The following is a 19,787-nucleotide window of genomic DNA, read 5'->3' as shown; positions in this document are numbered from 1 at the left end:
GAAACTTCTTTCCTGGTCCTGGTTGGGATTCTTCGTAGGGTTTTTAGCTGATCAACGGCCATGGGGAAATATCACACTTGATGGTGCTCGCTCCGTCGCGAGTGAGTTGACATGGAAGGGACTGGTTGGTGATCAGATCGCCAAGTCGGCCGGAGTTCCTCGCACAGACTAGCCTGTGTGATTTAGATTTGCCTGACGGTTAGGTAGATCATAGGGAGATCCCGAACGTGCATACTGGGCGCATGCCAGGAACGAAAAAAGGACCATCACGGAGAGGTGCCAGGGCACATCCGATGCCGGGTTGCCCATGTCGACCCGGAGCAGCGGAGCAGCGGCAGTCCCTGCTCACCACGACGTCGCCTCCCCCAGATTCACCAGGGAGGACTGGCCAGCATCAGCACGAGGGAAGTGGCCCAGTGGCGGCCGAGGCAAGAAGCTTGTACCATGTCTATGGTTAATCTGGTCAAAAGCAAGTCTTCATGAACTGATTATGCGTAATGTGTGGGCAAATTGGTATATCCGTTCGTCATATTCGCGCATCACTGGAGAAGGGACAGGAGGGATATGCGGTCCTTTCAGCGGCGAGAAGCAGTGCCGACGGTTCATCGTTCAAGGGGGTGTTTCCATGTCCAATCGGTCACCGTGATTCGGAGACATGATCAACTGCAAGGCGGTTTGCCCTTGATTTGCTGGATGCTGATGGCGTGAAGAGGTGCCTTAGTTTGTTTGCAATTGAGCGGCACTGCCAGGCTGGTATGCAGTCTGGTATGCAGTTTCCTTGCAGAGTGCAGAAGCCGGACGTTTGACTCGGACCAATACAAGGGAGCGCAATGAACACTCGAACCTCCCGGACGGGAGCCCGGTGGCGTGGTTCGGAGGTGAGGTGGTGAAGTCGTCGTCGAGGGGAGTTGCCATGGTGTCTGCACCGGTACGGCGCACTACGCGGTAAACGGCTGGGGATTCTCTTGGGGGTGGATCACTCCACTGAAGCGTTGGACCGTGAAGCAGCAGCAACGGCGAGCTGGGCCATCAGGAGGTGGAGCAGCAGCATTGGAAGCAGCAAAGCCAAGCACAGCACTGCATGGCAACGCAGCACGCAGTGTGCTCCGTGGACGTGAGAGACGAGGTCATTGCGGCATGGTCCCGACTCGGCCTAGCGGGCCGGAGTGGAGAACTTTGTTCCTGCTTATGTAAGTTTCGTTCGCCGCCATGATTGGCTTCCCAGAGGTTCTTTGAGCCCCATCAACTTGAGGAGGCTCTGTGAGGATTTACTAGGGACTCTGGGAGCCATTTTGCGGCCGATGTCTGGAAGTTGCCGCTGCAGTGGCGACCCAGTAATCCAGTGCCAAGGGAGAGCAAGAAGGATGGGATCCTGCAGCTTCTGGCCCCAGAATGACCATCTTGCCATCCCACCGAACGAGACACACCCAGAGAGACACTGAGAAAGAGGCAGAGCAGCTTTGAAAGCTGCCCGTAGAAGAGATGATGGGGCGGAGTGCATATTTCCCCCCATCTCCAGGCATCCGTCTGGTCCTATTTGCTGGGAATATCTGCGGGTTCTGTGGATTCTGCAGAACATTTACTGGAGAAACCCAACGTGGCGGAGCTTGTTTCTTCATCTGCTCTCATGTTTAGTTGGTCTGGTTATCGGCGCTCGTTTGTTGTTCGGTTTAGAAAAGAGTGCGTCTTGTGTCAAAAGCACCGATGTTCACGATAGCAGCGGCGGAGGTGTCGAGGCGTTGCGTCTGTTCCCTGCCCACTTTCGTCCCGATGACATGGTCAGGATCAGGACAGAGGCCTATCGCATCAAGCAAACCGAGACCCTCTGACAAGGTATGCGGTGCCGGTTCATGTACAGATGAATAAGAAAGAGCCCAGGACCGTTCCAACGTCTGTCTTACTGTAAGACAGCCCAGCGAACGGCATTGAGTGGGCACTCAGCAGCAGCCCTGAGGGAACAGCAGTATCTGTAGTATACCTGAGCTTGGAACAGTATCCGGCGGGCGAGACATCTGAGGAGAGGAGGGGGAAGAAAGCAGGGGTTGAAGGTAAAGAAAAACGCGGCGGCAGATCCGAGCTGCAGAGAGTTCGCAGTGATTGCAGGTGGAAAATGCAGCCTTCGAACGGCACCATATGCAGGTGTTGGTGCAGGATCCCGAAAAAGGGATAGTCGGATCTATCGCCCGAATGGGCTTACCTTGGCTCTTTTCGCCCAACCTGGCGATGGGCGATTGGGAGAAACGAGAGATGAGGACGGAGAGGATGAAGTCAACGTAAGGTCGCGTCGGGTTGCACCGCATATGACCATATCCACTTCATCGTCTTATCGGCCTATCGCATCTACCCTTCTTATCGTACTATACTGTCTAAGACATTGTCCTGCTTAATACTCCATACCCGTTTCTCTGGTCCACCCCTATGGAAACTCTCCGCAATACTTCCACTCGCACCTCAGCCCAGCTCCCTTGAACATTTCCACATCTCTCAGACACAACTAATTACACATCATCCTTCTCGACAACAACAATTGTAACCGCTACTCCATCGAGTCAAGAAAGTTCGGTCTCGCATTCAGGCTTCGACTCCCTATCCCGGTTCTATTCGTTGTCACTGGCAGAGAACCCAAGGCATGAAGGGTGTTTCTAAAACTGCTTCTGTCAGAAAGCTTTGGCAGCTTCCAAATCACAAGCGCGCCCTCCGTCGCACCTCCTTCCCGTGCCGTTGCACCATCAAAGCTCTTATTTGACACGCGCCAGCCACACTAGAGGCCTTGTCCCTGCACCGCACTCGATTTGCGCAGGCGTTAGTCTGATTCTACGGTCATCCTAGCTCGAGTACAGCTAGAATCTCACGGAGGTACCTCGGACTTTGCCGTGCTGCAGTACGCTTCGTTTGTCACCGTGTACCTGAATCCTGCCCATACCCACTAACTCACCCTGCGCTGTCCTCACTCACTCAAGGATCACATACGAGAACTCTCATCCCCCAATGTGTCCTGTTCCATCCTAGCTCATCTAACCACATCCCGTCAAGTCGTTCTGCAAGTCAGCGAACGGCCGTGTTCCAAAGAAACGCATCTTTGCAAAACAATGTTTCCTTCTCTGCAAACACACGCGCCTACCGTGGGCGCTGCTCACTCACTCACTCATCCCCCAAGCCACTCAATCGCCCAATCTCTCTCACCCGCCTTTCACCCTCGCTTACTCTCCGATATGTACGCACAAGCGCACTCTCACAACCTTCCAATCCCACATTCTCACTCAAGCTCATCATACTCTTCAGCACACTTTCTGACTATCCCACCCATCCCGCTCTGCTCATCTCCTCGCCCGTTCTAGTCAGATAGACGAGACCGTCACACCCACACTGCGCCCCCGCGCGGGCATTTTCTTATCCCGTTTCAAGCTTACAAGGTGACAAGAGCCGGACCGAAGTCCAGCCCAAAGTAGTCCACTTCACAACCAACATGTCATCGGTTGCACCAGTGCATCACCAACGCGTCGACCGAGGGTTCGGATCTCGGGATGCCCAGAGGCTGACTGGCAGCCTGCCACGTCTATCAGACTATCTGCCAAGTGTCTTGCCTCTCTCTGCAGAGAAGCCCACTGGCAGGCATTCCTCGACTCCTTCCATGTGGCGTGGCGTCTCGCCGCGCTTGTTTCGCCTCCATGTCTTGAGTCGCCCACCAACTAACATCGTCTATCCTCGTCCAGTTTTTACTCGACCGAGGACCGGGACACCCTGCCAAGCCGGTCTCAGGACCGATACTCACAGGCCCGGTCTCACATCACCTCATCACTCCAACCCTTTCAGTGAAGCACTCATCCACCCATCAGCCGCGGGCCCAGTATTTCGCTCCAGCTCTCACGCTCCCATAGACAGCCCAAACCGACCCGTTGTTCGGGTTGGTCCCATCATTCAACGGCAAGGTACCGGCAAAACAACTCATCGCCCCAATCTTTGCTGAGGTGCAGAGTTTCACAAGTTCCTTATTCGTTCCGGGTCACGGTCGATTTGAGTTGTCATTCTAAGCCTGGGACTGGGTCAACTCAGCCGCCTCCTGTGTCTTGTCGTCGTCCCGCCTCAACTGCTGCGCCGTCTCATTACCTGTCTGAGCTGATGATTTCGTCGTGGGTCGATTACCGCGCATCATATCACAAGTGTTTCTTTAGATAGCTTCGAATTGATTAAAACGCTCCTGTTGGCCAGACCATCCTCATCGAACTATCTCATCTCCACACCTCGCTGATTCATCATCCACAATCATCAACATCATCAAACCACTTCATCACAAATACTCACGCGTCCACTTTCCAGCTTCCCGCTTTTTGACAGTTCACTTGTCATTGGACGATCGGTCTCGCTCGGTTCCGCTCTCACATCTCACGCTAACCCATACCAACATTCACCATGTTGCGCTTCTTGTGCCTTCCCGGTGCCTACGGCAGCTCGGACGTGAGTACTCAGACCTGTTGATGCCATCTTGGACATTTCACTAATATACACTAGAAATTCCAAGTTCAACTTGGTGAGTTTCTCTCTCATGCAATAGAGTCACCACAGACTTGTCGTGAGCGGCTACACTATTGAGATTCACTTACTGACAATTTCTCAGCCCCCATCTTGAAGGAGCTTACTGAGGATGGCACGGCTCAGTTCCATTTCATCCATGGACCTTGCAAGGCCGTTCCACCTCCGGGCTTTGAGGACTACTTCGGAGCTCCCCCCTACTACCGCTTCATCGAGCCCGATAGGGATGTCGAGAAGTCCCACAGCGACGATGTGCTCATGCGCATTCGTGACTTCCCTGACTGCGAGACCCCCGAAGACACGATGAGAGAGCTCATGAGAGAGGGCATCGCAACCACCCACCGCAGTACCGACAGAGCCATTAAGTTCCTGGCCGACATTGTTGCGAAGCGCGGCCCCTTTGACGGCATCATCGGCTACTCCGAGGGCGCCACCGTGGCATCCACCTTTATGCTTTACGAGCAGCGCCGCCTCAAGCGCTCCGGCATCAAGCCGGCGTTCAAGTACGGCATCTTCTTTGCTGGCTGGCCTCCGGTCGACCCCAAGACTCACGCCCTGGTCCTCTCCGACGAGAGCGAGGAGCGCATCGAGGCCCGCACCTTGCACATCAGTAAGTCAAGTTGATATATGCATTGCTTCAATGCTGCTTATCCGGAGGAATGCTGACGATGCTCTTCCTTACAGTCGGATCCTTGGATCCTTATGTTGATGGCTCTATGGCTCTTTACAACATGTGCGATCCTGACACCGCGTACCTTTTCGACCATGCTAAGGGCCATACCCTACCCCGTGACAAGGATACCATCAAGGAGCTTGGCGACATCATCCGCGAGACCCAGGCTGACATGCAAGAAGAGGGTCTGCTGTCGTAAGGATGGAGTGTGGGGAAAGGGTGATCCCAGCCGAGGGAATGTCCCCGGATAATTAGCATCGATTGTCGTTTTTGGATTTTTTTTTTTTTTTTTTTTTTGGATTTATGGACGGGGAAGGAGGTACAGCAAAGGGACTGGTTTCCTCCTCGTGTCAGCATTAGAGATAGACGGGTGTTTGGCATGCCGCATATCCTGGAGCCTGCTGGAGTCGGGTATTATGGTTATTTGGGTTTTCCCGCGTTGGTTTATGGTTTTCCTGGCTTTATTGGTTTTCAAATCATGTTTATCGCCACTGACTTCTTCAAGGGGGTTTTGGAGGGGTTAGTGGTTGCTAGGCAAGAAGAGTGCAGCTAGAAATTCTAGATGGCAATGCCAGAGCATCTGACAGGAGTTCCCATCACGGGTCCGTCAACATGTCAAATGTGATTGATTGACTGGCCAGAGGCTGAAGCGCATAAATGCATGATCCGGCGGAAACGAACTCCGCAGAGTCTAGAGACAGTTGTCTTTTGTCATGATGGGGTAGGTACAAGTGAGGTAGGTATGGATCTGTCAACTACTTAGCCCTTGGAGTCAAGATGTCAAATACTCCATGTGCCAGAAATACACATCATGGATAACACATGTTCCCAAACACAAATACGGGCAGAGAAAACGCGCTGGGCAAGAAATTAAAAACGTCCCCTTCACGTGTGTCCTCGGAATCGCATCCCCTGGCTTGCGTTCCTTCCGGCCGGCCAATCCATGCCGCTCATCTGCGAACCATGGACACCACTTTCCATGACTTGTAAAACAAAAGATGAAATCTCTCCATTGAATTGCCCTTCTAGGCATTGATCGTCAGAGACTGGCGACACATGGAGAAAATGAAAGGGTGGTGAAGGGTAAGGGATGGTGTGGATGGGTAAGGATGAGGAAGGGGCAATTGGGTGCAATGCCTGTCTTGGATCGCAAAGCATGCGTTTCCTGGCTTTGCCCCAGACCACTCTGGGACGAGCTGGAAGGTGATCCATCCTCCCGCACGGGCGATCCCAGATAGCCCCTCAACCTGCATATGCGAGTATGAGAAAATGGTATCCCGTAGTTGTTTCGTACTCTAAGCATACGCTTTGGCGTGCAGAGCTTTGACACGGAAATAGTGCGAAGTGAGCGAGAAGACAGACATACGAAAGTACCCGCGAAAAGAAGCGGCAAAACTGGAGCACTGCACCTTAGACTAAGAGAAGAGAGCCCCCAGCAAAAGGGGACAAATACACATGCTTCCCGTTTCATCTTTACATCACACGGGTAGAGAGAAGAAACCACGTCCGTTCCCTTACTCGTTTCCGCTTGCCCCCTCCAAGACCGATCTGAGCTTACCCTCACACACTCTCAGCCATCTTTGCCCCCATTCCTTCCATGGCCCTTCCTCTCCTCCACGCTCCTCCTACGCTCCGCCCTCTGGGTCTGGGTATCCCTATTGAGTTCCACTTGAGCGTTTCTTACCTTTGAATCATCGACTTAGACTTCTCTTTGCTGCCCAGGCGTCTCCCTCTCAGTCCCAAGGCATCAACCATCTGCTCTCCCCAAGAAAGGCACCCTCTACTCTCTCTTCCGTCTCCAACTCCATCCCATCTCCCACCAAGAAATCTCACAATCCTCATCCCCAAACAACTCTCTCGGCGCTGGGTCGAATTCGCTGTTTCGAACAGCGATGCGGAACCAACACAGCCCTTCGATCACTCAGGTGGCCCGTTGACAACCTTAGTGGTTACATCTGCCGTTCCCTCCATTTCACAGCGATACCCCCCCATCCCCCGATTTCCCCTTTCCAAACCCTTGCCCTGTTCTCCCCCTTCCCCTCCCCTCCCCTCCTGATCGAGTTTTGGCTGTGGTTTCTTCCAAAGTCCCATCTGCGATTAGCCAACTTGTTCATCCCCCGGATCCTAGCAAGTCGCCTGCTTGCTCTTTGTCAATTGTTGGAGACTGCCGCGGGACGACAAAAGACGACACCTTCACCTTATCAGAAAGCAGTATTTTTGGCATTTGACAAATCTTGCCACGACTTTTGGTATCGAACATCGCATAAGGACACGAGCATTTAGTCAAAGTATACCGGATCTACCACTTAAGCAAGCCCACCCTCCTCACACGCCGATCCCTGGTCAGCTCCCACATGGCCCGGGCCTCCACATAGCTTGCAACCCAAACACAATCTGCCGCCGGACCCGGTACCCGATCACCCACCCCGGTCTACGAGACCCACTCCACCACCCGAACCCACCATGGCCACGCCGGCCGGCGCCGCTGATGCGGCAGCTCCGGCTGCGGCCAACGGGACCGCGGGCGCCCCTACCGATCCCGGTGCCACACCGGCGGAGCCCAAGAAGGCCTGGTACAAGCTCAACGCCAAGACCTTGTTGACGATACGCAACTTCTTTGTATGTTCAACTAACTCTAGCACCTGGTTGCCATAGGGGCCTCATCATACCTGTTCTATGCTGACCGGCAACATAGAAAATCTTCCACTATGGAACATTGCTTGACAAGTTCATCATAGTAGGGTCTATCATTGGTGCTATCGGAGCCGGCCTTACCATGCCGGTGATGAACATTGTCTTTGGTGAGTGCATCTTCACGCTCAAGACTTAGTTAGCTAATTGGCATGCTTAGGACAACTCGTCGGCACCTTTACGGGGTTCTTCATGCAAGGTACCTCAGAGACACAAGAAGACTTTGAGAAAGCAGTCAACCAGGGAGTGTGAGTCTCAGCACGCATCCATGTTTGATCGCATCGACTAACTTTTGGCTAGATTATACATCGTCTATCTGTTCATTGCCAGACTCATCCTGACTTACCTCTCCAACGTAAGTACTTCAAATCCAGAGGCTTTGCATCAACTGACACATGAGTAGCTCGGCTTCCGCATGACGAGTCTTCGCATCTCAGCAAAGATTCGTCTGCACTATCTGCGATGCCTGTTCAACCTACCGATCTCAATGCTTGACATGCTGGCGCCTGGTCAGACAGCCGCCATCATCACCATCACCGCCAGCATCCTGCAGCTCGGTATCTCCGAGAAGATGGGACAGTTCTTTTCCAGTCTTGCAGTCGTTATTGCCGGCTTTACTATCGCCTTCGCCTACAACTGGCTTCTCACGCTGACGACGAGTTCCGGACTGGTCTTCATCGCCATCGTGTACGCCATTACCACGCCGCCGATCATTAAGAGATTGAAGGATGTACAGGACATGGATATCCAGGCTGCCTCTGTTGCGACTGAGGCGTTCAGCTCGATCCGAATGTTAGCTGCGTGCGGCGCCGAGTTCAAGCTGCTCGCGAAATACGGACTCTTGGCAGATCAATCGCGGAAGAGAGGTGCTGGTATGGCTTGGCTCATTGCGATTCAGCAAGGATTGAGTAAGTTGCCACGACTTCATAGATAGAGTTGTTCCTTGCTGACATTCCAAAGTTTTCTTCGCCATCTACGCGTAAGGATTCGATCCAACGGGCATTCAAGCTTGTCAGCTAACACGTTTAGAACCTTCGCTCTGTCATTTTGGTACGCTTTCCAGATGTACACTATGATGGCCCTGACAACTCCAACATCCTTGATCGTGTAAGTAATCATTATCCATCAGGTTCAGCCTCGAATAACTCATCCGAAAAACAGTGTTCTTCTCTGCATCATGATGATGGCCTCCTCCCTGGGTCAGATCACTGCGCCACTGCAATCCGCATCGCAGGCCGCCGACGCCAACGCCATTTTCCACACCATCATCGACGCCCCCAAGGCCACGTACGGAACGCTCAAGGCGCCCGAGGTCTCAGCCGCCGAAGACATCGTTTTCCAGGCCGTTAACTTCGTCTATCCCAAGCGTCCCGACGTGAAGATCTTGGACAACCTCTTCCTCACGTTCCCTGCCGGCAAAGTCACTGCCATTGTGGGTCCTTCGGGTTCCGGAAAGAGTACGATTGTCGGCATCTTGGAGAGATGGTACGAGTTCAATGGCGACATGCAAACTAACCAACTGGTAAGCTATCTTTCCTTCGAACGCGGATCCGTGAGACGGTAACTGACACCATACCAGGTTCTCTGGCTCCGCAACGGTATCATCAGTGTCGGCGGCCGGTTACTCAGCGAGATCGATCCTAAGTGGTGGCGTAGCCAAATCGGCTTGGTCCAACAAGACAACGCTCTCTTCAACACTACCATCTTCAAGAACGTCGAGTATGGTCTCATCGGAACTGAGTGGGAACACAAGTCCCAGGCAGTCAAGGCAAGGTTGATTGAAGAGGCATGCAAGGATGCCTTCGCCGATGAGTTCATCTCACGCTTGCCAGAGGTACTATCTTCAAAGTCTCCCCATCGGACTCATATACTAACCCGCATTAGGGATACCAAACTGAAGTTGGTGATGCTGGTATCAAGCTCAGTGGTGGTCAGCGCCAGCGTCTTGCCATCGCCCGTGCCATTGTCAAGCAACCCAAGATCCTGATTCTCGACGAGGCCACTTCCGCTATAGATGTCCGCAGTGAACAGATCGTCCAGGCCGCTCTCGACCGCGCATGCAAGGGTCGCACAACCATCATCATCGCCCATCGCCTCGGAACCATCAAGAAGGCCGACAACATCATTCTCCTCCGCAAGGGCCAGGTCGTCCAGCAGGGTACGCACACAGAGCTCATGTCTCAGGTCGACGGTCCCTATCACCTTCTCGCTACTGCACAAAAGCTCGACATGGGCGTCGAAGAGGAAGAGGACGTCTTGTTTGGCGACCTCAGTTGGAGACGGCCCGAGCCCGAACGTCTTTCCGTTCACAAGTCTCTCCAAGGAGGTAGCAGTACTGGAGATCTCACGGAGAAGAGACCTAGTAGTGAGGGCACTTCCACGGGCATGCTTCAACATCTCCACGAAATCAACGGTTCTGATGAGGAACTCGAGCGCATCGAAGCCGGTAGCTTGAGGGTTGTCAAGCAGCCAAGAGGGTGCCTCGGTCGATGGAGAGCCTTCCACATGTTCGGTAGCTTTGGTCAGCTGCTGGGCGAGCAGAGGAAGAGATGGAAAACGTACATTGTCATTGCGTTTGCTGCACTCGGTGCCGGAGGTTAGTAATCGTTACCCTTAACTCTGCCGTCCGCGGTCGAGATACTAACATGTTTTACAGCGAGCACCCCCGTTCAAGCTTATCTTTTTGCGGTTCTGGTTTCTCTTTTCTCTTACTGGGGCAATTTCCTGAGAGTCATCGCCAATCATTGGTGCGAGATGTTCATGTACCTCGCCACAGGTGTGGGAGTCAGTCATTTCCTGCTTGGCTGGGCTACCACCACCATCGGCTTCGTAGGTTATTTTTCCATCTCTTCTGAATTCTTCTCTGACAATTCCTCAGGGTATCGTACGCGTCTACCGCAAGGAGTACTTCCGCAACATCATCTACAAGCCTTCCTCATTCTTCGATGCCGAGGGCAATTCCGCTGGTTCCCTGACCGCCCGCCTCGCCACCGATCCTACCATGCTCCAACAGCTCCTGGGAACAAACATGGCTTTCGTCCTCATCTCACTGTTCAACGTCATCGGCTGCGTTGTTGTTGGTCTCGTCTTCGGCTGGAAGCTTACCCTCGTTGCGCTCGGCACATCCATGCCCATCATCGTGGCAGCCATGTTCTACCGTGTGAGGCACGAGACCAGTTTCGAGACCGCAAACAATGCCGTCTTTGCCGAAAGTGCCAAATTTGCATCGGAGAGCATCAGCGCGATCCGCACCGTCTCCAGTCTCACGATGGAAGACGGAATCTGCGACCGCTACGATAACTTGCTCAACGACCACATCAAGGACGCCTTCCGCAAGTCTCGTTTTTCCGTCATGGTCTTTTCTTTCAGTGATAGTATTTCGCTGCTCTGCATGGCTTTCGTGCTTTGGTGAGTAGTTCTAAGCGTGACATGCGGACCATTGCTGACTATCTGTAGGTACGGTGGCAAGCTGCTTGCCGGGCACGAGTATACGCCCTTCCAATACAGTAAGTATATACAAATCATCGAGTTCGATTATCTACTAACAGTTTGCAGTGGTTGTCTACATTGCGGTTGTTCAAGGTGGCATGAGCGCCGGTCAATGGCTCAGCTTTGGTCCCAGTACGCCCCCTTCCACATCCCACACGTGAATGCAGCTGACAGTCAGTAGACATTGCCAAGGCAAAAACCGCAGCCGACCGCATCCTGGCTCTCCGCGAGAATGAAGACGACGATAATCAACCCCAAAAGGGCGTCAGCGACATCGTCCCCTACGAGGTCCACTACGAGAAGGGCGTCGAGATCGACTTCAAGGACGTCTGGTTCAGCTACCCAACCAGAACCCTCCCCGTTCTCAAGGGCCTGGACCTCAGAATCGAGCGAGGCCAGTTCGCCGCCATCGTCGGACCTTCCGGTTCCGGAAAGACGACAATCATCTCTCTCCTCGAGCGTTTCTACACCCTCCAGGCCGGCGGCGAGATCCTCTACAACGGACACGACATCAAGACGCTCGACCTCGTCAACTACCGCAAGAACATCTCGCTCGTCTCTCAGGAGCCCAATCTCTTCACCGGCACCATCCGCGAGAATATCCTCCTCGGTATCGAGGACGAGGACGCCGTGTCAGACGAAGCAGTCCACGCCGCGGCGCGGGATGCAGGTATTCACGACTTCATCATCTCGTTACCCGAGGGCTACAACACACAGGTCGGCAACGCCGGCGTGACGCTCTCCGGAGGTCAGAAGCAGCGCGTCTCCATCGCGAGAGCGCTCATTCGCCGCCCGTCGCTGTTACTGCTCGATGAGGCGACGAGCGCGCTCGACAGCGAGACAGAACGTGGCGTCCAGGCCGTGTTCGACGCCACCAAGGGCAGCCGGACGATGATCATGGTCGCCCACAGGCTTGCGACGGTACAGAATGCCGACGTCATCTTCGTCATGGCAGATGGTAAGGTCGTTGAGCGGGGTGACCACGCGAGTTTGATTGCCGAGAAGGGCATTTACTTCCAGATGGTGAGTCTTATTCCTCTTCTTTACCCATAATTGAGCCGAGACTAATCTTGCGGCAGTGTCAATCACAAGCATTGGACAAATAATTCCAAAGGTTTCACTCTCTCTATCCGGAGTTTAGACAAACAAGAAGGCGGAAAGTGGTAAAGGCGTCAGAGAAAGATTGTGTAAAACTAACATCAATACCACGGGGCTATTTGCGAATTACTTCATTCAACAAAGTGCATTTTCCACTTATTTGTCACAATCTCAAAGTCATCAACTTTGCATGTTACCTAGTCTCCATTTAGAATAGCTTTATTCAAATTTTGAGAGAAATCTCTAATCCATTTCATCAGCATCAGTGGCTCTATTGAGTCGAGTCATCAAGGCGACATGCTACCACCCACTCCACCACAATCACAATCAGGTCAATCACGCGATGCATCGAGTCACTGAGCGCCCGCACACGTCACCAGAACAACAACCATAGCAAACGTAACGTTCAACGCTTTTCAAATTTGAATTCTATTTTACGCATTCTTCAAAACTGTAATTTTTCCCCACTGAAGCCTTTTTTCTTCTTTTCTCGTGTCCGGGGGCCTTTGGGATCTGGGTTCCTAGGCATCAACAAATCGGAAACGCGAATCGCAAAACATGGACATTGAAAGAGTAACAACACAACAACACAATACCCTTTGGGTCCCGTAGATCCGAACAAACAACATCGGATACGTGGCTTGTGACGGACATGGGGCGTGCCAAGTTCGCCAAGCACCGCCAGGCCGCTGAACCATCTTTCTCATCGTCGTGGTTGACGAGCGGACCAGACCCACAGGAACGCCCGTTCATCCCATTGTCGGTCACCGACGGGAAAACAGGAACCGGAGCCGGGGATTCATTACATATACCTCGTCACAAAAACATCCGAACCCAAAACACACAACTAACCCCGTCAAAACGTAGGCGCGACCCTTTCTTCGCTCTGCTCCATCACGCTCCTGAGCTTCAGTGCCCGGAGGGAGCTCGTGGATCTCTGCGGCACATGGCCCGCCGCTGCCCTACCGCCACCCATGGCTCCCGCGCTGCCCATGCTCATGGTAGACCTTGAGCGTACTAGCCCGCCGCCCATGGCCTGGTGTTGATGATGACTGGTCGAGGACATGGCAGCGGAGCCGCTGCGAGGCCTGGTGTTGAGGCGACTCATCATAGAGCTCAGGGCGCTTTGTGCGTCGATAGAATGATTGAGTGGCGGAGAGTGAGAGCCGATTACGGGGTATGGAGCGGGTGAATTGGGACCCGAAGGTGGTCCTCCTCGGGTGAGCGATGCACCACGGGGCCGATTGAGCTTGGAAAGCAGCATTTCTGCTGTCGGCTTCCCGTGTGGTTGTTGACTAATACCATAGGGGTGATTGAATCGCGTTGGCGAGCGACTTGAGCCGCGGCTTGACGGTGGCGTCGGAAGCACCCTGTTCCCGTTGCCGTTGTTGCCATGCTTCAGCCTCATGGCGTGTTCCGGACCGAGACCAAGACCCAACATGGCGTCGCCAGCCATTTCTGGTGGTGAAAGCGGGCCGCCGTTCTGAGACATCTCGAGCAGTGCGGCCCTTTGGATGTCTTCAAAGTTCATAGCAACAGCTGGCATCTTACTCAGCCTGCGGATGGCACGGCTATTCTTCTCGACGAAACTGTTCATAGCCCGCAGCGCGCCCGCGTTTTCGCGGCTCGCGACAGCGCTGGTATCGCCTGTGCTGCGACCACGGGCCTGGTGCACAGCGTTGAGGGTCAGAGGCTGCTGCCCGTGGTGAGCAGGGGACGAGGCGTCGTGACCGCCCCCAGCATGTAAGCTGGCCTGCACTTGCGCCATGACCCGATCAAAGTCAATGTTCTGATTCGGGTTTGCTCTTGACATGTAATACGGCGCTGAGGTCGGCTGCTCCAGCATGCTCGGGTTGAGCTCCGCTTTGGTGGCGAGCACAAAGAGGCTTCCGTCACGGATGCGGCGGCGGACGAGGGCCCAACGGGTCCGGGCCGGGTTTTGCTCGAGCTTGGGCTGGTAGACGGAGCAGCGGGCGAGCTGGGCGTAAAAGACCTCAAGGTGGCGAGCCATACGCTCGAGAACCTGAAGGAGGAACGTGGAAAGTGCGGTGAGGCGGGTGTTTTCGACATCAGGATCGGACGAGTCTTTCATTGACGCTGCGATGCTGTCAAAAGCGTCCATTCCGATGCATGCTTCCTGACGGAGGTCTTCGAGAAGGGCAATGTCAAGTTCGACGCTACGGGCTGCGTAGGCAAAGACACCGCGTTCTTGGAAGCGAAGCGAGGCGTCGGCGTCGCAAACGAACTGACCCACAAGGGCGACCTCTTTGGTGCAGTGCGCCGCATCTCCGCTCGTCTTTGCGCGGGCCACGGTGCCCAGGACGTCGGGCAGCTTGGTGTCGGCGGCCGGGCCATTGGCGCTGGCGACACCGAATGATAGTTTGAGGACAAGCTCTTGAAGCTTGTGGCCAAAAAGAGCCGAGAAGCCTCCTTGGAGCAGTCGACTCTGGTAGCCATAGAATGTACGGACAGCGATGATGTTAGGCAGACTCTCGCGCAGCCAGATGTTGTTGCTGCCTGCAGGGTCGTGGGACGAGTTGGTCTCGAGGGACGCGCCCATGATCTCGTACATCTCAAATTGATGGGCCACCAGGGTTTCGACAGTGGATCGGAGGTACGCCGACCAGAGATCGTGCAAAGCAGAGATTTCATCGCTGCCGTAGTCGGGCTTCGGGGTCAAGTGTCCAACAAAGTACTTGGTCAACAGACTAGAGACTTCGGGGTTGTTGGTGTGAGCGAGGTTGTCGAATGACTTGGAACAGTCAACACCCGCATTGGACTTGATGATGAGCGTTCCGCCGGGGTGCATGGGACAGAAGTCGGTGACATCGTAGACACTGCCGTGGACTCCGATCCACATGCGAGAACCGGGACGGTGACCTGTATGCTTTGCGAGCTCCGACAAGGGAATCGTCGGCAGGTTGCAAGGCAGAGGCTTGGGCGTCATGAAAACATCGAGCATAAAGCGTCTCTCCGCAAAGGCCTTGTCGATAATCAGGTCAACTCCCTTTTCTGTGGCGGTCCTGTAGGTGTAGATTGCCTTCCTGATTCCGTTCATGACGGAATCGAACACGGAGACGGAACCACAGACGTAGAGGTAGCCGCCGAGACCTCCTTGCTTCTTGGACATGACAAGGTCGCAGACCTGCAGACCCTGTTCGACAATCAATGTGTCGATATAGCGAGGGGGGATGTGCTTCTCGACGAGATCCTGGCCCTCGTAAGCGAGACCACGAGAATCCCTCGAGAAGGCGACGTGGACTTCCATGAAGTCTGCGTTGACATACTGTCGCAGCTCCTCCTCGAAGCAGAATTTCTCACGGTTCTGGACTCCGAGGTACAGAAGGTTCTTGCCACCAGACAAGCCACTTTGTGTGAGGCGAGCCTGCCAAAAGCTGCGGAAGGGTGCGATACCGCTTCCGCCGGCGAAGAAGGCGCAGGGTGCCATAGGGTCAAGCGGGAGGTGGAAGGCTGCTGGGCGAGAGACGCCAATGAGAATCTCGTCGTCTGAGTCAATCTCGCCCATCTCCACGGGTGGGTTCAGGAATCCACTGGAGACTCCGGCACGGGTGATTTCCTTGCCCCTGGAAAAGGTAGAGCACAGCTTGTATTCCGAACGGGACACAGCGAGGTCAACTGTCTCTGGAAGGAGTTCTTCCGTGTAGCTTGCGATGGAGTAGGTGCGTGGGACCTCAAGGGGAACAAGATCCGCAAGCCATGCGAGATTGTCGAGGTTGAATACTCTATCCCAGATTTGGGGTGGCGTATCCGTAACGGCGTCTTGCAAGAGATCGCCCAACGATCCTCTGACGGGCCACTCATCCGTGCTGAGGACCTGCAAGACGGTGTTGGAGGATGCATGCAGCAAACCATGAACCTTGAGGGCCATCTCCTTGGTGATTGGGGCAAGGTGGCCACGTCGAAGGATGTCACCGACTGTGAGCTTGGGTGTCGCGGTTCTCCTGACAGACCCGAGATGCATCTCGAAGCGAGCCCAGATTCCGCTGACCTCGACCGGGGCGTCGATATGCTCCTCCAAGCCCAAGGCGGCGATGACTTTGGCGCACTCCTCCCACCCGTTCAGGGGCATCACGGCCAGGCGATCACCTGGTGCGAACGTGATGCCGGTCTCTCGGATATCGAGCGTGACCATTGCAATTGAACGAGATGGATCAGAATCAACAAAAGACCTGCTCAACACGCGAGTGACATAGCGGCATTCTTCGAAAGTGCCGCGCATCTGGTGCGGCTCGATTGCCAGTTTGCCTCGATAGGGTTCGAGGCGCTCCTTCATTGCCTCGGAGAACTGGCGATGGGTCTCTTCCCATGGGCGCTCGCCGTCTGCCGCACCCGATGCGCCGTTGGTTTCCGTTCGGCCAGTTTTCGCGGCGACCTCGAGGATGCCGAAGACCTTGTAGCGGTGCACTCCCATGAAGCCACGTTCACCGGTATAGGCTTCGACGATACCATCAAGAACTCCCATCAGACGCGGGTCGCCGGACCTTTGGACGTATTCAGGGATGCGGTAGTGGTATTCGATGGCTGCAATAAAGGCGCGCAGGTTGGCAGGGAACCAAGCACGGAGGTGAACACCCTCGGCCCCCAGGAATGAGGTGTAGCTGGAAATAGGATCAGTGACTGATTGGAAAAGCAGCAAAGATGATGCTCGACTTACTTGCTTCTGCCCAAGAAAGCATCCATTACCAAGTAAGGTGGGAACTGCAGACCTGAGGAGGCAGGGCATCGCTTTGAGAGAGGAGCGGAGAACTTAGCCCAGCGGACCCATTGCTGAACAGGCACGTAGTTTTCACCGGCATTAGGGTTGGTTGAAATGGAGTGGAAGGCGTTGGGCATGCGCTCGAGAATTTCCTTTAGACGAATCATCTCGTGAAGGAGGCCTTCGTTGTTGCGGTTCATGACATGTTCTTGGCATGCTGCAATAGCGTCAGGCCCGTGTTGGAAGGAAGCTTTCTCATCAAGTCAGTAACCATGTCACGAGGTAATAAGGAACAATTCCAAAAGACATGGCACTACTAACCTGAAGTCTCTGCAACACCCTTGAGGAAAGCGACTTCGGCACGCTCACCGAACATGGGCCATCTGAGCTCCATGTTGTCGAAACGAGCGACGTAGGGGTATGTAGAGGTGACATCCTTGATCTTCAGATTGTATGAAGATTGGTCGACAAATGTCAGATGAGGGAGTGTTCGGCCCATCCGTCGAGATACTTGGAAGTAGGGTAAAGCAATGCTAAGAGGGATACCGACGAGCTCCTCTCCCAAGTAGTCGCCCATTCTGCAGTTCAGCTTCAACTTCGTGGGGTTTGTCGATGCGTTCACCCCATCGTGGCCGTCGTACTTCTGCTCGAAGCGGTAGATAGAGCAGAGCATGCCGAGTGACACAAGGGCCGCCCAGAGAGCCTGATCGGGAATGACGTCTGCCGTACCCTCGATAACAGGTACAGCGGCGACCGACTCTCGGACACGGCCGCGGGCCACGCACCCGGGCATGCGTTCTGCGAGGTCAATCCAAACGCGGCCTGGGGATCTAGCCAGGGCACCAGCCGCCTCGTCGTAGTCTGGCGGGCAGAAACCATGTTCAACGCTGAGAAAGCCGTCTTTCCAACCTGTCTGCGGACCAATCTCCTCCGCTCTTAGCATCACCTGCCTCGCCGGCGCTCCGAGTGCAACGGCTAGCAGGTCTGCCTCGTTGACGTTGAAGGCGTCCAACTCTGCTTGTGATTTGACCGAATCAATCTCTTGTTGTGATGGGTATTGGGAATAAAGAACATGGTTGATAGATTTCCGCTCCCTGTACCAGTCAAGTCAGTGGGCTGTGAAAGATGGGTAGCAGGACCCAGGCATACCTCATTCGGAGCCACTCCTCTGCGTCAACTCCTCGAGGGATCTGAGATGGTGTTAGTAAGTTCGACCCTAAAGGAAAGGTTGGTCAAGGCTTACGTCGAATGCTGTGTGGATATCACCAGGCTGGGAGAAGCCCGAGAAGGAACATCCTCGTGGGCCCATACGACTGCTTGACCTGCTCTGCCTTCCTGATTTGTTGGCGCCGACTGGACAAACACCTCCTCCTACTGAGCCCGAGACGGGGCATGATCTCTCTGAAAAGGCCATCTCGATGTAAGTTGCTGGACCTGGAAGGTAGTATGGACAAGGCAGATTCGGCAGCAGGCAATGTGAATAGGAATTAGAAGTGTAGTTGAATATGGCCGCCAGGGCAGGGGAAAATTACAACCGCCAGGGCAAAGAATGAGAATGGCCTCAAGCCTACAGATCCAAAAACATGAGAACAAAGTTGGTTGGAGAAACAGAGCAGACGGACGAAGGCTGCTTCCTTGGGCATCATGGCTTCCCTAAAAGGGACGGCTCGAGAGACTAACACCATCGTTACCATCGATGTCGTTGTGGGGCGCCATGTAGGAGAGTAGTAGAGAGCGGTTGGGCCCCTGCATACCGTCCCATGGGCAAACAAAATAATACCCGCAGACCGGGGTCACTAGACGGGAGGTCTCCGCGGTCGTTTGAACTCTGATTCACAGCCGTCAGGAGCTCGTCAACCAATGGGCAGAGAGTCGACTTGACCCGCCAGGAGACGTGACTGTGTGATGGGCAGCGGCTCAACTCCACGAGGCCCAAACACGCTAGCAGCCCACGTCTTAGGATGACTTGACGCCATCCCAAGTTTGGGCTTGACCTCTTCCTCCAGTCTGGATGCTTGGGTGTCATGGGCTCATGGGTCTATGAAAATGCCAAGATGACTGACATGCTGCAAGACGCTGGATTCGCCGGGATCATCATGCGTCCTTGGGGCCATCGCTGATCTTATGTGGCAGTCGAGCAGAATGAGGGAAGATGTGTCGTCGCGGGCGTGCGGCCATGGCGTCTCGTAGTGTGATTCTCAGCCCACTCGGGCACTTGGCCTACGAATACACGTGTGATTCCTGGGGTTTGATGATTCCTATGGAGCTTTCAATCCAGTTCGGTACGCATGCCACGAGGTAAATAGATTGATGTCTGTTCTTGGAGGCAATAGAGTTGAGGAACTTGACGAGGTGAGGTGCGAAAAGGAAAACGACCAGGGGTTGAGAAGGAAATAGCCTCAGCTGGCAGGAGCTGGTAACGTTTTGGTGGGGCACTGGGACTGGGGCTTTTGGCCAATCACATGTCGTTAATCCGTCACATATGGTTCAAATTCCCAGAACTCTGTATCCACTGCGCCCAAGTGACTTACCTCCCCGATCTGCCAGGATCCACAATGGTTCTTTTTCTGAATCTACGGGATGGTGGGG

The 19,787-nt window shown here is 54.2% G+C and overlaps 3 protein-coding genes across 3 annotated transcripts; 2 read left to right on the top strand and 1 right to left on the bottom strand.

The window, feature by feature from the left end:
- The first annotated feature begins 4,189 nt into the window (after window positions 1–4,189).
- Window positions 4,190–5,452, top strand: BDZ83DRAFT_330479 (serine hydrolase FSH). The gene is made up of 4 exons (XM_060502412.1): window positions 4,190–4,455; window positions 4,510–4,528; window positions 4,616–5,140; window positions 5,215–5,452. The coding sequence occupies exons 1-4, from the start codon at window positions 4,411–4,413 to the stop codon at window positions 5,400–5,402; spliced, it is 777 nt and encodes a 258-aa protein (XP_060364742.1). The 5' UTR covers window positions 4,190–4,410; the 3' UTR covers window positions 5,403–5,452.
- A 2,214-nt stretch (window positions 5,453–7,666) lies between these two features.
- Window positions 7,667–12,741, top strand: BDZ83DRAFT_699895 (ABC transporter; the record flags this gene model as incomplete). The annotated part of the gene is made up of 15 exons (XM_060511421.1): window positions 7,667–7,822; window positions 7,899–8,004; window positions 8,055–8,142; window positions 8,195–8,249; window positions 8,298–8,802; window positions 8,855–8,873; window positions 8,924–9,001; window positions 9,056–9,416; window positions 9,474–9,728; window positions 9,779–10,490; window positions 10,551–10,723; window positions 10,773–11,302; window positions 11,351–11,400; window positions 11,450–11,515; window positions 11,565–12,741. The coding sequence occupies 15 exons, from the start codon at window positions 7,667–7,669 to the stop codon at window positions 12,434–12,436; spliced, it is 4,026 nt and encodes a 1,341-aa protein (XP_060364741.1). The 3' UTR covers window positions 12,437–12,741.
- Window positions 12,742–13,337: 596 nt separating this feature from the next.
- On the bottom strand, window positions 13,338–18,612 carry BDZ83DRAFT_752429 (cytochrome b5-like Heme/Steroid binding domain-containing protein; the record flags this gene model as incomplete). The annotated part of the gene is made up of 5 exons (XM_060514200.1): window positions 13,338–17,100; window positions 17,157–17,448; window positions 17,520–18,292; window positions 18,348–18,388; window positions 18,442–18,612. 5 exons carry the CDS (start codon window positions 18,610–18,612, stop codon window positions 13,338–13,340), a joined length of 5,040 nt encoding a protein of 1,679 aa, XP_060364740.1.
- Between the last annotated feature and the right edge of the window lie 1,175 nt (window positions 18,613–19,787).

This window comes from Colletotrichum acutatum (genome assembly GCF_030867785.1).
Source record: "Colletotrichum acutatum strain CBS 112980 chromosome Unknown BDZ83scaffold_49, whole genome shotgun sequence".
In the NCBI taxonomy this organism is placed as follows: Eukaryota; Fungi; Ascomycota; class Sordariomycetes; order Glomerellales; family Glomerellaceae; genus Colletotrichum; species Colletotrichum acutatum.
Note: the sequence above shows the minus strand (reverse complement) of the source record. Positions and strands in the feature narration are given on the sequence as shown.

Coding starts and splice junctions, on each gene's coding strand:
- BDZ83DRAFT_330479 (XM_060502412.1), top strand. CDS start 4,411: ATGTTGCGCTTCTTGTGCCTTCCCGGTGCCTACGGCAGCTCGGAC. Junction 5,141..5,214: donor GGCCCGCACCTTGCACATCA/GTAAGTCAAGTT, acceptor TCTTCCTTACAG/TCGGATCCTTGGATCCTTAT.